Source organism: Barbus barbus, assembly GCF_936440315.1.
Source record: "Barbus barbus genome assembly, chromosome: 7".
NCBI lineage: Eukaryota > Metazoa > Chordata > Actinopteri > Cypriniformes > Cyprinidae > Barbus > Barbus barbus.
The window spans coordinates 30,317,997-30,335,716 of record NC_136735.1 but is presented as its reverse complement, the minus strand read 5'-3'; the positions used below and the strand labels follow the sequence as shown (position 1 = coordinate 30,335,716).

The following is a 17,720-nucleotide window of genomic DNA, read 5'->3' as shown; positions in this document are numbered from 1 at the left end:
ATCCCCCACACCATTACACCACCACCACCAGCCTGAACCATTGAGACAAAGCAGGATGGATCCATGCTTTCATGTTCTTTACGCCAAATTCTGACCCTACCGTCTGAATGTCGCAGCAGAAATCGAGACTCATCAGACCAGGCAACGTTTTTCCAATCTTCTATTGTCCAATTTTGGTGAGCCTGTGCGAATTATAGCCTCCATTTCCTGTTCTTAGCTGACAGGAGCGGCACCTAGTGTGGTCTTCTGCTGCTGTAGCCCATCTGCTTCAGGGTTCGACGTGTTGTGCATTCTGAGATGGTTTTCTGCATACCTTGGTTGTAACGTGTGGTTATTTGAGTTACTGTTGCCTTTCTATCATCTCTAACCAGTCTGCCCATTCTCCTCTGACCTCTGACATCAACAAGGCATTTTTGTCCACTCAACTGCCGCTCACTGGATATTTTTTCTTTTTCGGACCATTCTCTGTGAACCCTAGAGATGGTTGTGCTTGAAAATCCCAGTAGATCAGCAGTTTTTGAAATACTCAGACCAGCCCGTCTGGCACCAACAACCATTCCACGTTCAAAGTCACTTAAATCCCCTTTCTTCCCCATTCTGATGCTCGGTTTGAACTTCAGCAAGTCGTCTTCACCACATCTAGATGCCTAAATGCATTGAGTTGCTGCCATGTGATTGGCTGATTAGCAATTTGTGTTACCAAGCAATTGAACAGGTGTACCTAATAAAGTGACTGGTGAGTGTATATACAGTGCCCTCGATAAGTATTGGAACAGTAAAGACCAAATTGCTTTGTTGGCTGTGAAGTCAAGACATTTGCAAATATGATTAAAAGATGAATATGAGACAAAACTACAGAATGTCACATTTTATTATTAGCCATTTCAACACATAAATGTTTTACCAAATAAGAATAACAGCACTTTTAGAGTTCATCCCACTCATTGATGTGAGCATAAGTATTGGACCAGTTGAACATCAGGCAGCTATAAAAGATTAAAAGCTATTATTTAGATTCAGATCCCTTGCGCACAATCACAGCAGTGAGTCTGTGACCCATAGACATCACCAGACTCTTGGTCTCAGCTTTTGAAATACTTTTCCCAGCCTTTAATTCAGCCAATTCCAATTGAGATTTTCTTTTGGGGAGTTTCTGCCTTTACTCTCCTCTTCAGCTGGTGAAATTCATGTTCAGTCAGATTTAAATCTGGAGATTGACTTGGGCAATCTAAGACTTTCCATTTCTTTGCCCTTATAAATTCCTTGACTGAACTGACAGGGTGTTTTGGGTCATTGTCCTGATGCAATATGAAGCACTTCCCAGTGAATCTGGTGGCATTTTCTTGAATATTGGTAGGCAAGATGGTTTTGTACCCTTCCAAATTCATTCTGCTACAGTCATCATACATTAAGTCATCAGTAAATTTGAGAGGGACTGTTCCAGAGGCAGCCATGCATGCCCATGCCATGACACCACCTCCACCATGCTTAACAGATGAGGCTGTATGCTTGGGATCATTTGCAGTTCCCTTTTTCTCTCCACATTTTTGCTTTCCCATCACTTACATAAAGTTGATCACCATAAATCGGTCCATAAACACAGTTCCAAAACTCTTCCTGAGGACAGTAGATTGTCAGAGCATCACCCCAGCTTTCTGGAATTTGTTGGTGATTTCACAGACACGTCTTTTAGGGTTCATTTTCACAGCTTTTATGATTTGTCTGTCATCAACTACTGTTGTTTTCTCAGCCGATCAGTTCGTTGTTGGTTGCTGGTGTCTCTGGTGGTTTCAAAACTCTTGATTTCTCCATGCCCTTTGTTTTTGCTATAGCTCTATTTGACTTCCTCTTTTATTTTAGCATCCAAATTGCTTGCTTTTCTCTCAAAGTCAGCTCCCTCATCTTCATCCTGGTTTGTGTGTGTCATCATCGAATGCAAGATTCAGAATACAGAAGTAATGGATATAACTGATACGACACATTCCCTGCTTTTAATATCTGAAGAATTAATGCCACAGGACACAACTGATCACTTAGAAAGACCTGTCAGGCAACTGTTCCAATACTTATGCTCACATCAGATAGGGGGATGAAACTCTAAAAGTGCTGAACTTCTTAGGTGGTAAAACATCTATGTGTTGAATCACCCAATAATAAATATGACATTCTGTAGTTTTGTCTCATACTCATCTTTTAATCATATTTGTATATGTCTTGACTCCACAGCCAACAGAGCAATTTTGTCTTTACTGTTCCAATACTTTTGGAGGGCACTGTATATATATATATATATATATATATATATATATAATACAGTCGTGGTCAGAATTATCGGCACCCTTGGTAAATATGATCAAAGAAGGCTGTGAAAATTAATCTGCACTGTTAATCCTTTTGCTCTTTTATTTAAAAAAAAAATCACAAAAATCTAACCTTTCATTGGAGAATAAGAATTTAAAATGGGAGGAAATATCATTATGAAATAAATGTTTTTCTCTAATACACATTGGCCACAATTAACAGCACCCTTTTTTCAATACTTTTTTAAACCTCCAATTGTCAGTTTAACAGCTCTAAATTTTCTGCTATAATGCCTGATGAGGTTAGAGAACACCTGACAAGAGATCAGAGACCATTCTTTCATCCAGAATTACTCCAGATGCTTCAGATTCACAGCTCAATGTTGGTGCTTCTTCTCTTCAGTTCACCTCACTCATTTTCTACAGGGTTCAGGTCAGAAGACTGGAATGGCCATAGCAGAAGCTTGGTTTTGTGCCCATTGACCCATTTTTGTGTTTTTCTTTAGGTTTGTGTTTGGATTATTGTATAGTTGGAAGATCCAAACATGGCCCATTATAAGATTTCTAACAGAGTCTATCACTTGTTGAATTTTTATCTGTTGGTATTTGATAGAATTAATGATGCCATGTGCCATGTGTCTAAACAAGATGTCCAGGACCTCCAGCAGAAATATAGGCCCACAACATTAAATAAACAGCAGTATATTTCATTCTACACATGCAGTACTTTTTTATATTGCTGCTAAAAAGCTCACCTTTAGTTTCATCTGACCATAGAAGCCGGTCCCATTTGAAGTTCCAGTCGTGTCTGACAACTGAATATGCTGGAGTTTGTTTTTGTATGAGCTGGGAAAAAATTTTCTTGAAACCCTCCCGAACAACATGTGGTGATGTAGGGCTGTTTGACAATTTTCTTTTAAAGGTTTTCTGACCCTGAAATTCAACTTTTCTCTACAGTTCTCCAGCTGTGGTCCTTGGAGAGTCTTTGGCCACTCAAACTCTCCTCCTCACCATGCATTAGGACGATATAGACACATGTCCCCTCCAGGCAGATTCATAACATTTTCTGTTGATTGGAAATTCTTAATTATTGCCCTGATGGTGAAAATGGGAATTTTCACTGCTCTAGCTCTTTTCTTAAAGCCACTTCACTAATTTGTGAAGCTCAATCATCTTTTGCTGCACATCAGAAATATATTCTTTGTTTTTTCTCATTGTGATGGATGATTAAGGGAATTTGGGCTTTGTTTACATTCCTATTCATATTTCTGTAAAACAGGAAGCCATGGCTGGATAATTTCATGTTCATAATCACCCTGCTCAAAACTGTGAATTGGGAATATAATTCACAGATATTTTACTCATAAGAATTTCTAGGGGTACCAATAATTGTGTCCAATGTGTATTTGAGAAAAACATTCATGTCATAATGAGATTTTCCCCTATTTTAAATTGTTTTAGTTCAAAGAAAGGTTAGATTTTTATGATTTTTTATTCAATATAATAATGCAGGATTATTTTAAGAACCTTCTTTGATCATATTTACCAAGGGTGCCAAAAATTCTGACCAGGAATGTATATATACAGCATACGATTTGTGAACAAACCAGAGGGATAATTTTTTCTTGAAAATATATCACAAATCATAGTGGAGCTATAAATATATAGATTATTTTTGGCAGCTGTTACAGAAACATTTTTACAATAAATATTCTGATTTGACCTTGAGATTAGATAGCTATTTATGATAATACTTGGTTCCAGTGACACTAATAGGTTTTATTTCTGCCAGAAATGCAAAATCAATCAGGAGTTAATTATATTTTGAATAACGAGACACAAACCTGTACATATTGCATTTGCTTCCATTTATTTTTGCTCAGTGCTTCGCAATGCAACTTACAAACTTTTACTCCAAAAGTGTGCACATTATGTATTCACACGTTGACCTCATATTACTTTAAATAGAGTAGAACCATAATTTCTTAATGACTTGCAGAAAGACGATTCTCAGCCGATTCAATATTGTGTGATTACGGTGACAGTAAACCTCTGCGTTCTGACTCATAATACATTTATGCATGGATTAAGGCGTGTGAACCATTGGGAGCGCTGACAGTTATATATAAAGAGTTCATTTGCAAAAACAGATCATGTTTTTTTTATCTTGCATTCCAATTAATATCAGTCAAACTGCAGTTGGGTTGTTTTGATAATAATTGAAATAATAAAAAAAATTATAATAATAACTAAAAATACAGATAACTCTAACACAATAAAAAACAATAAAAATTATAACAATAAAAACATGATTTATGAAAATTAATAAAAACAGAGTTATCTGTTTTTACAAATAAACTCTTCATATACAGTATACAGTAGCCTATATACAGTATATATTTCCAGAAAAACATACCATAGCCTTGTTTTTTCTTTTTTTAGGCCTGTATGGGGAAAATATGTACACTTTAGGTACTAAAATGTACCTTTTAACGTAGCCTACCAATGTTCACCCTTTGGGGATAAATAAGGTTCAAATCTGTACATTTTAACTGCCTCAGTGACAGCTTTTGTACCTTTTTTTCTGAGAGTGTAGGGTAAGGAAAATAAACTTAATTCAAAATATATTCTCGGAAAACAGGTATTCTCAAATAAATGAGAATTATATTTTACATTTAATTGAAATGTAATTTTTGCTTCTGAAGTATCTTGCCTTATGGATGTTTGGAAATTTTTACTGGAAAAATTCTGGTTCAAAATTATTTTTTGTTCAGTGCATAGAAGCAAAATAGCTTTCTGAAGACAGATCTTACACACACCAGTACACTCGTATTCATGTCTTCTCTGTATTATTTTGGCCTTTCAATTCAAAAGCTTCAAATGCCAAATGTCGGCTGAAACGGCTCAGTATGTGGAGGGCTGCTGGCTCTAGTGGGCTGCCAGTTGTTATGTCACTATCTCTGACAAGTCAGTGAGGTGCTTGAGGCAAACATGTGTGCCTCCATTAGGGCTCCGCCACGGCAGGTCTGTCACGGCAGTCCTGTGCTTAAGGTGCCGGCCACGCTTTATTTTTTATTCGTTTATTGTATGAGTGACATTGAATGTGCCAAAAATATAACATGGATGAAGCCTTCTAAATCCGGCCCATGTGTTCAAAATGGGCACCACTATTCACAGCTTGCACACAGATATATCGATGTCCTGCTCATTAACATCATGTCCATTCAAAGCGAGGGGCCACTTGTCTTGTCACATTTTTAGCTACACGGATTTAAATAAACCAAGCATCAAGTGATAATAAAAAAACATATCAAGAAATCAAGCATATGCTTATAACGTGTTATAGATAGATAGATAGATAGATAGATAGATAGATAGATAGATAGATAGATAGATAGATAGATAGATAGATAGATAGATAGATAGATAGATAGATAGATAGATAGATAGATAGATAGATAGATATAATTGTGTGTGTATATAATTGTTGTTGTAAGATTTGTAATTCTAAATAAAAAAATTTATACTGTATATACTTATACTGTACATTTATAAAAATGTGTTATATTAATCAGTATTGTCTTTGTTTGCGGTGTGTGTGTGTTTATAATAATTGTAAATCATTTAATACAAACACACACACATACGACTCATAAATGCATAAATTGTATTTATATTTCATATGTACTGTACTACACACTATATACATACTATTACATGTTGTTGTTGGGGGTGTTTTCAGCCGTGTTTATCTTGCCTAGGGCACAAAGTGAGCCAAGGCTGCCACTGCACGTGCTGTTGGGAATTAAAGGCAGTGAGACATTACAAGTCTACTACAAACACAAAATAAAAGGTTTTTTTCTCACCCGTCAGGCTGGATTCCCAGACACAACACTTTTCATTGTCAGCTTTCTCTCAATAGTCTTGCTGTATGTTTCTCTTGTACGTCTGTGCTACTGAAGTTTCTCCCATCAACCTCTATCAAACGCAGTCTAATACCTGCTTCCATAGGTGATCCACAATGCTATGTCCTTTCAGCTCTGCTGGAACTCCTCTTTCCTATTTTCAGGAAACCACATTTTATTTATCTCTGCCAAGACTTTGATGAAAGCTGAGGATGTTGAATATTTAATGCGAAAAAAAAAAAAAAAATCACAATTCCTTTCACCCTAAGGGAGCTTGTAGACACACAAACTTCGACTCTTAGAGGCAGCCACACATTGCCTTCTGAAATGTTTGATGCTGTACATTGCAATACTGTAGCTTCTTATTTGCAAAGCTGTGACAGGCTTGTATCGCATTGTTTATGCATGTTTATGTGTTGTGGCGGGAGGAGCAAACGACAGACACAGTGGGCGTGGCGTCAAGCCTCAGAGAGGTTTTTATTAAACAATAGGGGATAAAATAACGTGTCCAAAGGGGAAAAAGTGTCCAAATAAACGGGGAATCTGGTGTCCTCGTTGTGCCGCGGGGCTTGTGCAGGAAGGTAGTGCTCAGAAGGGAAGGGTCCAGGGAAGGGGCGGAGTCCGGTGGCCGCACGCGCTCCCCTCTCATTGCAAGCCCTGCGTGTTCAGCGCCCCTCCTCTCTCACACACCCACTCCCGTCGGGAGCCTGGTGAAGGGCGGCGAATACGGGACGGGGTGGTGATGATGGACAGGGGGGAGGCAGCCGACTCGTCACAGTGTGTGTAAACCACGTATAAACCATGTGAAAAATGTGATATATGTAATATATATCCCTGAATTAAATATAAGTTGATAAAAAAAAAACTAAATGGATTGAAACACTTATAAGTATATATATATATATATATATATATATATATATATATATATATATATATATATATATATATATATATATATATAAATAAATAAATGGATCAAATTATTATATTAATAACTTGATCTATTTCATGTTTATCCATATTTATCCCTGGAGCTTTGTAACCTTCTCTGGCCCATCCTAAATGCGTCTGTGATGTTGTTGCACAATATTCTGATTCATGTGTTTTCTCTTTCTATTTCATCTCCATCTATATGTTTTTCAGGTTATTTGAAACACTTCAGTCTCTGTTCTGGTCAATATTTGGACTCCTGAATCTGTATGTAACAAATGTGAAAGCTCGCCACGAGTTCACAGAGTTTGTTGGAGCCACTATGTTCGGCACCTACAACGTCATCTCATTGGTGGTTCTCCTCAACATGCTCATCGCTATGATGAACAACTCCTACCAGCTCATCGCAGTGAGTACTGACCACAATAATTCAAAAAGCAAGAAATATACTGTATTTTACACAGATTATACTCATTTCGCATGTACACATTGCAAGCAGGTTCCCATAGTACAAACTTAAAGGTGTCAATATAGCACTTCCTGATGAATAGAAATTCTAGACTTTTTCACATTTAAAGATTTATTTTTAATTAAAAAGTTTTGTATCAGTCAAATTTTGATTGAAAAGTTTGAGGTTGGTAAGATTTTTAATATTTTAGAAGTCTCATGGTGATCAAGGCGTCGTTTATTTGATCAAAAATACAGTAAAAAGAGTAACATTGGGAAATATTACAACAATGTAAAATAATGTTTTCTATTTCAATATTTTACATTAAAATGTTTTTTTTTGTTTGTTTTTTTTCTTCTGTGATTTCTTACTCCAGTCTTCAGTGTCACATGATCCTTCTGAAGTCATACTAATATGCTGATTTGCTGCTCAAGAAACATTTCTCAAAACAATTTTGCTGCTTAATATTTTTGTGGAAACTGTGATACATTTTTTTTTCAGGTTTCTTTAAAGATTAGAAAGTTCAAAAGAACACCATTTGTTTGAAATATACATTTTTGTAACATTATAAATGTCTTTACGGTTAGTTTTGATCAGTTCAATGCATCGTTACTGAATAAAAGTGAAAAAAAAAATTATAATAATAATCTGACAGACCCCAAACTTTGGTTACACTTTATTTTAAGGTGTCCTTGTTACAGTGTAATTATACATTTAAGTACTGAGTAATATTAATTAACTACATGTACTTACTATATGTTAGGGTTTGGCTTAGGGTTACTTGCATGTAATTATGCATTCATTCTTATTATAATAGTAAGTGCATGTAACGTGTAACAAGGACACCTTAAAATAAAGTGTTACCCAAACTTTTGATCATTGTAAAAAAATTCTCATTCATAGGTTTTTAAAAATGTACTCTACTGTATAATATAAATATAATTTTTTTATGCATTCAGGATAACAATTTGTTTATGATCTTATCATGATCATCATCATTCAGTTCATATTGTTAATAATTTATTTGTCACTGTGCTTTAGGACCATGCTGACATCGAGTGGAAGTTTGCTCGAACCAAGCTGTGGATGAGTTATTTCGATGAGGGCGGGACACTCCCCCCACCATTCAACGCCATCCCCAGTCCTAAGTCATTCTGGTACCTGTGTCGATGGGTACACGGGCAGCTCTGCGGGTCAGAGGCTGCTCCGCCTGAAGAAGACCCCCATAAACATGAGAATCTGAAGGAGTTTACGGTAAAGAAAACAACCTAAATCCATCTGAACATTCACACTGTGATTTCATCTGAATCTGATCAAGTGGTACTGGTTTAAATTACACTTACTACAATGCAGCTGGCTCATTGTGTAACTGATTACCCATTACAATGACTAACAGCACAGCCACACACATATATCAGCACACTGAATGCTAAAACAGCTCATTTACATTTTTATTGCTTTTGAACTATTGGTTTTTGACTCATAGCGGGATGCCGTAATTGTATTTAAACTGGTATCATCATGCATTCCTTTCAGGTATCACTGGGTGAAAGAAATACATATAAAAACTTTGAGTTTAACAAAGCAGTCGCTTAAAAATCTAGCATGACTCAAATCAACAGATTTCAGAAACAAAGTGTATATACACAATTCTGTACAATAAATTTATATTGTATTTGGTGTTAATTGGTTGCTATTACAGTTTTGTCATTCCTAAAATCAAATGATCTTGATCTCCAAACAGTGACATGAATGTGGTATCGTATTTCTGCAACAACATATAACTCAAACATTATATTATAAATATTATGCACATACACACTAATCGGATAAATGTGAATAACAGAACCATGATTTCTTTTTTTATTAACATCAAGATTATAGATTAAAATGAACATGAATATGTGGGAGAAAGCATACACTAGCATTAAAAAGATAGAGGTCTGTAAGATTTTTAAAATGATTTTCAAAGAAGGCTGCATTCAATTAATTGAAAATAGAGTAGAAAGTATCAAATATTATTACAATTAAAAAAGTTTTATATATTTTAAGAATTTATTTAAATTATTGAAGCAGCCTTTATTATTGAACTATTATTAATGTCTACTGTCACTTTATATAAAATTTATGCATTCTTGCTGAATAAAAGTATTATTTCCTTGAAAAAAATATATTACTGATCACAAACTTTTGAACGGTACTCTATATCTATACTGAAATTGATCACCATTACTTGTCTTCAATAGTTTCTTTTAAATGGTCTTTCCATTTTCACAGCATGAATTTTTAAAAGTACAATTATTCAGTGTCTGTAAAATGAGGCCAAGAAAAACGGCATGCAATTATTTTAAAATGACTGGTGACATGCTGCTTAAGCTTTAGTTGTAGTTTAGCATGTTTAGCAGGTGCATTTCATGTCAGCTACCCATTTATCAGTCCTACTATGGCAAAGGCTTGGTGCATGAATATTAATTAGGTTAGATAACCAGGAAGGTTACCTAGCAACGCCAGCGTGTTCTAATTAATATTCATGACACAGGTCTTTGCCATATTTTTGACATCACAACCAGCTTTTAAGCCCCCCTCCCCCCACAAACTTCAACTACTGGCTTCATTTAGAGTGGCCTGAGTGGTAGCAAATTTCATTTCAATTGAATCAGTGAAGTGGAGTTTCATATAAATTAATTAAACTTTTATGAAGGAACATTTTTTTTATTCAACAAGTTTCTGTTTCTCCTTTGATGATGTAATGAAGTGTAACATGGCCTGAGTATGTCTTGAGTTTAACCTCCTGTGTTGCCATGCAACTCCCCTTGAAACTCTCGGGGCTCTCGTCATCTCTGTTTCGAATATATCCTCTCTTGTTCCACCTGACGCACGTTTATTACAAATCCATCTCTCTGCACGGTCTTAATTGGCCTGCATCAATACAGATGCTCATGCACTCTCTCTCTTTCTCTTTCTCACACTGTCACACACACACACACACACACACACACACACACAGCCTAAGCACACTCACTCAAAACTCTCTCCCACATGTTTGCGGGCATTGCTGAGCTGGGATCAAACCTTGATCATTATATAAAGCTGCCTACATGTAGAGCTAAGAGGAGAGTAGCTTTCCTGCAATATCTGATAAGAATACCAAGAATCTCTCAGCTTATACTGCAAAATCAGAATCCCTTCATCTGTATGTGGAAGTGTGGAGTGTACAAATAGCAGCATTCCAGTTAGAAAGCATCTGCAGGACTCATACATCTCAATACAATGAAAAAGCAGGGAGTATAACTGCACATGAGAATTTGCATTGAAATTGCATTTGAAAATTTTGATTGATTCTCCCATTGTGGATGCGATAGGAAAGTGTTGATGATAAAACCCAATTGTTCCTTCATTTCCATGAAATTAGTTATTCAGTCTTTATACTGTCAGACATTTTTGCAGTTTAGGCTGATGCAGTTTGCATGAGCCTAAATGTCCTACCAGAGGATCGACAGCATTACCAGATACAACATATGTCTTTATTCATGTGGTCAAACTCATTTTTTCAACACCATCAGCTCAGTTTATACACTCCGTTCAAATGTTTGGGGTCAGTAACATTTCTGTTTCAAATAAATGCTATTCTCTTCATCTTCATTCTCTTCAACTTTCTATTCATTAAAGAATCCTGAAAAAAGTATTATGGTTTCCACAAAATATTAAGAAGCATAACTGTTTTCAACATTGAAAAAAATACAAATATTTCCTGATTAGCAAATCAGTATATCGGATTCTGACACTGAAGACTGGAATAATGGAATAAAGTAATAAATGTGAACATTTTCAAATAGAAAATATTTCATTTAAATTGTAACAATGTTTCACTTGATTACTAGTCTTGGTGAACTAGACCTGGTAAGAGATTTCTTTCAATAACTTTTAAAAATCTTTTAAATGGTAGTGTATGTTTTTCAATCTCTTATGCTAAAAATATGCTAACTGAAAATTAATATTGTTGAGAGATGAATATTGTTGAGACCAATATAAATGTAAAGTAGTGGTAACAAATTTAATTCACTGTTTTATGATGTTAACCTCCTTGATTTGGTGTCAGAATAATAAAATTACTAATAATAGTGCAATGTTCTTAGACAGAAAGTACAACAAAATCCACATTTCAGAAAAAAAGTTATTAGATTACCTTATTAGATATCATGATTTCTTCATAACAATAAAAGCACAATTTTCTCAACAAAAAAAAAGAGAAAAGTTTATTATTCTGTCATTGGAATGTTGATCATGATGAATGGGAACATTGATATTGGGTGACAAATGAAATTAATACTTTATTCTACACTAAATTATACATAATGAATGTATAAATTAGATTAAATTAATTAAAATTCATTATATTATATTGTAACTGATGTATACTTAAATGCCATGTTAATGTGTCAGTTGTAAATAATAGAGACTCATTGCACACAAATGGTAGTTTCTTGTGAATGACCCTGGATTTAAATTAATAATTATCTAACAAAATAAATAAATAAATAAGTGGAATGTATTTAATTAGTTAATGAGCTCAATTAACCTGCATAATTACAGTGTGAATATTTGTTTCTCCTTTCAGGAAAAGCATGCAGACAGGCTGATACAGAATCAGCATTATCAGGTATGCCAGCAGATAAAGCTCTGCAATTACACACATGCGAGAATACAAACAATGTGCATGTAATTGCATTACATCGTTTCGCCTCTAGCTTTCTTTTCTCTGTCTCTCTTTTTCCTTGCACCATCACACGAAAGATCCAGCTGTACTTTCCAGATTAACAAGATTAGGGAGTTCTATCTGATTGCTTGCTTTCTCTTTTTCTCCTTCAACCCTCAGGAGGTTATCCGAAGTCTAGTGAAGAGGTATGTGGCATCCATGATCCGCAGCGCCAAGACAAGCGAAGGGCTGACGGAGGAGAATTTTAAGGTGCTTCTGAAACTGACTGCTCTCTATTTATCTCACATAAATATCAGGAAATGCATGCTTATAAACAAAAAACACTGACACAAATAATCATTCTTCAAATGCTCCAGTGTTGACAGAAAATCTGGAGATCTTCTTTCATATTTAATTCTTATAATCTTTATTTGCAATCATTAGCACATTTATTGATATATATATATTTTAGCTTTTAAAAAGGATTTATAAAAATATTTGTATAGTAAAAATATAATAATTATAAATAGGCTTATAATTTATACAGCTGGTTTTCATTTTAATACAAAATACTTTTTTGTCAAATATGCTGCAGTAAATACCTGTTAATTGATTAAAATAAGTTCCCTTACTACTGTATCTTCGGTGAAAAACTGTAATACATCTTTACAATAAAATCCTGATAAAAATTAATTTTTTAAAGTGAATTTTTCACTTATGCACATTCGTTTTTTTTACATCATATGTTGTTAAATTAATGTTTATTTCCTTATTTTGTGTCACTATGATCATGTTTTGTATTTGTGTGTATACAAAAGAGTGTACGCAAGTGTATGCTCATATTTTAATATTTACTAAGCTTTTGGAAAAGCTGAACTTTCATGTGGCTTTCAATGTTTTCAGTTAGTATTACATCAGTTAATGAAATATTTTTTTTCCAGTTAATGTGTGTTCAGTCCATAAAACTTAAAATGTTGCTACTGTATTTTTCATGGTAAACTTCTGACAGCAACAGCTGCTGTTTATTTACTGTAAATTTCACATTTTACAGCATATTTACATTATTACACCACACACAGTGAAGACATAAAGCAACATCAGTCCATTACAGTCCTTTAAATTAATTTTCTTTCTCCACTCAAAGTGAAATCTCAGTTGTTTAAAATCTGGTTTCTAATAACAGTACATAGTCGCAGGAACATATTTTATCTGGGGGGTGTTTGGGGAGGGGGGGCTTGATGTTGCAGGGCGGGGCCAAGGTGGGGGATTTTAGACAAAATCCTAATATTAAACAGCCCAAACACTTATATACTGTAGATGAACATATAAATGAAAGAAGACAGAGACATGAGAACCAATATATATATGTGCTTCTGTGATTTTAGATTATATTATTTTAGGGCATTTTAAATATTAACATCACTGATATGTCAGAGTTGTGGTCAGTGAGTTGTGTGTTTCAGTGAGTGAATATTACACTTTGGGGAATTCTCTCATCAGAAACAACAAGTGCAGATGTACATGCGATGCAAAAAAGGTTTATTCATCATATACTGCAGACAGCTTCACTTATTATAACTGGAGCTTTTTTTAGAGTGCTTACTCTTGTGCGAGACTGAATTCTGTGATATTCTTTGCTTGAATAATCGTGGACATGAGGCATTATAACTAAACTTAACCCTCTGGTTGTGTTTGGACTCCTGTCACACTTGTGGTGTTCCCGGTCAAAAATGACCGGACTCCAAACAACTGCTTATAAATCTGTCATTATGCTATATTATCACAAACATTTGGATTCATTCTTTTCAACTATTGTCAACTTGTTTTCTTTCATTTCGGACTGGTTTCGTGTTTCTATGTGCATCTGATTAATCGTAAGCCTCATTTATCTGAGAGTAGGCACCTCATTTTTTGAGTGAAAAAAAACAAAAAAGTTTTATGAATTATTTTCACAGTATGAGATAAAAAATTATGAAAATTAGCATGTTAAAATTTATGAAAATATGCAAATTCATATGAACGTCACGAGGCGCGCAAAATAAATACAACTGCACTATATTTCTGGTTTAATATGTAAGTAATCACAAAAATAAAAAAAATTGAGTATCCTGGGGATGATTGAGGGGCACAAGGAAAATCTGGAGGGCATTGCCCCTCTTAGACCCAGCCCTGTGGCGGGGGAGCTGCAGCCTCCTCAGCATCCCTAGTTCCTGCAGCTATGTAACAGTACATCAAATATGTAACATTAAAAATGTTCAGAGTTGTTGCAAACTTGTGAACAAGTTTAGTCAATGAACAACTTTTATTGTAGAAAAAATGCATATCTTTTTCAAATGCATTATGTAATACTATAATAATGCTCTGCCTTAGGAGCTGAAACAGGACATTTCCAGTTTCCGCTACGAAGTTTTGGACCTTCTCGGCAACCGAAAGCCGCCCCGGCGGAACTATTCCTCCAGCAGCGAGGCCACGCTTCGAGACGACGATGGTGAGGCCTGTCACCACAGCGATGGGAGCAGCATCGGGGCCAAAGGTGTGTCTTTCAAAACCATTACGCCCTCGGATCCGTCTTACGGAGTCTCCGCCCTCTTTTGCTCCATCTCCGGAATGGAGGCCGCTACTACTACGACAACGATGGGGGCATCGTCTGCGTACAGAGAGGGTAAACCAAAGATCAATGGACTGAGGAAGAACCCCTCGCCCTCCTCTTCCCTGTCTTCAGTGGCTCCAGCAAGACCTGCACTTTCACGAACTTGGAGGCGCTTTTCCCGCTTCTCTAGTTCCAAGAAGAACTCCTTCAGGCGGCTCGGCCTGCTGTTCTCACGCATGGGCAGCCACCTTCCGCAGCCGGCAGGTGTCACCGCTGCGACCTACACTATCTCAGATGGATTGCTTCACCCGCCGGGGGCTTGGCAAGACTTGGGCTTCACCAGGGGAGCCGGTCCCATCACCAGAAGCGAGATAAACCTTAATCAGGTGGATGTGGGCGCTTTAAATGAGGGCGATGGTGCCATGACGACCAATGGACAGAGAGCTAACGGAAGGGATGTTTTACTGACATTAGGACCTCTGTCCCCACCCTCTTCCCTGCACTGTGCTTCCAGTTTCTCCGCCTCCAGCTCCCACCTCCTGGACTCAAATGAAGACGTGTTCCAAGGATTGGTCGGGCCCTGTGGCAGACAAACGCCAGACTCCTCCCGCTGGGTAACGGAACAGGATGATTCGGTGACCACGCAGCTATAGTATTGCTAGTATTACTGTACAGCACTTTGATAATAACAATAATCAGTGATGATATCAATAACTATTACCTTAACCACAACTGATTATTCTGTTCGTTCTTTTGTTTGCTACTGCAATATTTGTCATTTCTGAAATTTAACCAAATTGAAAGTTATTTACAAGACAGATGGGATGAGTGAATTAAATGACGGATGAAAGAGATTCAGAAGGGACAGAAAAGTGCAATCATCAGAGCAATGCAGGCCAGGTTGCATTTTTGTATCTTCATTACATTACATTGTTCACCCAACAATGAAAATTCGGAAATCTGCTAATCAGTTTCCTGTCATTCCAAACCTGTATGATTTTTTTCTTCTTCTGCAGAACACAAAAGAATATCTTTTGAAGTCAAAACTAGTTTTGGGTACCAATGACTTCTATGGAGTCCATAGAAGTCAATGGTAGCCAAAACTAGTTTTGACTTCAAAATATCTTCCACATAGTATGGACCACTATGTGTTTTCTTACCTTGGCATTGGATTACATAAAACTAGATATTACCGCTGAGTTGGGTTTCTAATAGAACAGCTGAGGGAGCGACTGCAAATTTGACATCTGTCTTTATTCTGACCCACATGATCAATTTCTCTATATGTTTTTTTTTTCCTGTTTGGAAAGTCATAGAAACGCTATTGTAGATTTTGCTTTTACTGTTGCGGCAAGTGGGAATGCAAAAATTATATTAATTGTAGTTTCCATTCACCACTGTAGAAGTGTCCACATCTAAGATCCAAAAATGTGAAAATGGTCCATAGTATGGACAACTGAGACATTTTTAAAAATGTTTTACAGAAGGCAATAAATCCAACAGGTTTGGAATGACATGAGGGAGAATAAAGTTTATTTTTAGGTGAAATATCCTTTTAACATTAAAACTCACTATTTAATTCCTTAATACATATTCCAGATATCATTGTGCATGATTCATTAGCGCATGTTAGTCCAAAGAAAAAAATGTTTTCATCAAAAAATTTAATAACTTGATAATTGTCTTTTTGGCTGATGTTAAGTAGACTGTTCAGGATATTAATATTAGCCATTTAAACATTTTCTTATTGAATTCTTAGCGCAGTAATATAATGCCAGTTAAAGTTCATTTTTAAAAGGTTACAACAATGATAACATAATGATAAATAGAATAACAGAGTGTTATTGTTGGGATCCAAACCATCCAATTCTTTTTTTTTTTTTTTTCCGGTAAATATCCTATTTTATTCAAAATGTCACATTACATTAGTAAAATAGTTTGTGAGTGCTGTTTCATGTTGACTTTAACCCTAAACCGCAGGACTCAACCAATTCATGCCATTCAGTTCATAATTCAACTTTATATCTTCAATGTGACCAGAAGCATTGTCAGTTCATGTATTTTTTTGTATAGAAAGTTCTCATTGGAAAGTGTACTTGAGCAAGAAACGAGAGTTACGAATGTAACTGCGGTTCTATGAGTTCTGGATGACCGCCAGAGGCAGTGCTTCACACTGAATGTTATCTCATCGCAGATGCACAGGTCGAGTCTAATACAAACAAAGTCCCTCGTGACCAGGATGACTCGGGGTCCTCCCCATTTAACCCCGTGACTTCCTGCAGACTGTCCCTACGGAATCTTCTCGCCTTGACTCCGAGTGACAGAAAGCTCTGGCGGTCATCCAGAACTCATAGAACCGCAGTTACATTCGTAACTCTCGTTCTATTTCGTTCTTACTGACCGCCAGAGGCAGTGCTTCACACTGGATGACTTATAACCACAAGGTCACGAGGAGGTCCTGTTTACCTCTAAAAAGTTGAGGGTCCCAACAGGACAGCTGTTTCAAAAGTATCCAATGCAGCCACATTAATCCTGTAGAATTGGGAAAATGTGTTTGTAGATGACCATGTAGCTGCCGCACAGATGTCGCTTAAAGGGACACCTTTTAATGCCGCCCAAGACGTTGAGATGCTTCTTGTTGAATGACATCTCACTCCCGATGGCAATGGACAGCTTGTAGCCTTGAGTTAAGGTTGCTATAATCCATGGGTCTGAGGTTGTTGTTTCCCAGTAACTTAGCTGCTGATGAGAAAAACGTCCGACGGCCGACCACAGACCTTCAGGACCTGCGTCCCTAGCCTTTTGCATTCCTGGGGGGCTGCTGGGCAGGTGCTCTGCCCCTTGAGGC

General features: G+C 36.4%; 1 protein-coding gene across 1 annotated transcript in view; it reads left to right on the top strand.

Moving 5' to 3' along the window:
• The window catches only part of LOC306873024 (short transient receptor potential channel 5-like), a gene marked incomplete at both ends in the record, with an annotated part of 68,326 nt that extends 52,801 nt beyond the window's left edge, over nt 1-15,525 (top strand). Inside the window, 5 exons of the mRNA XM_079422016.1 lie at nt 7,352-7,547; nt 8,628-8,840; nt 12,205-12,246; nt 12,463-12,552; nt 14,653-15,525. Of these exons, the coding sequence (XP_079278142.1) occupies nt 7,352-7,547; nt 8,628-8,840; nt 12,205-12,246; nt 12,463-12,552; nt 14,653-15,525 (1,414 nt within the window). The remainder of the gene's footprint in view (nt 1-7,351; nt 7,548-8,627; nt 8,841-12,204; nt 12,247-12,462; nt 12,553-14,652) is intronic.
• Nucleotides 15,526-17,720: the final 2,195 nt, after the last annotated feature.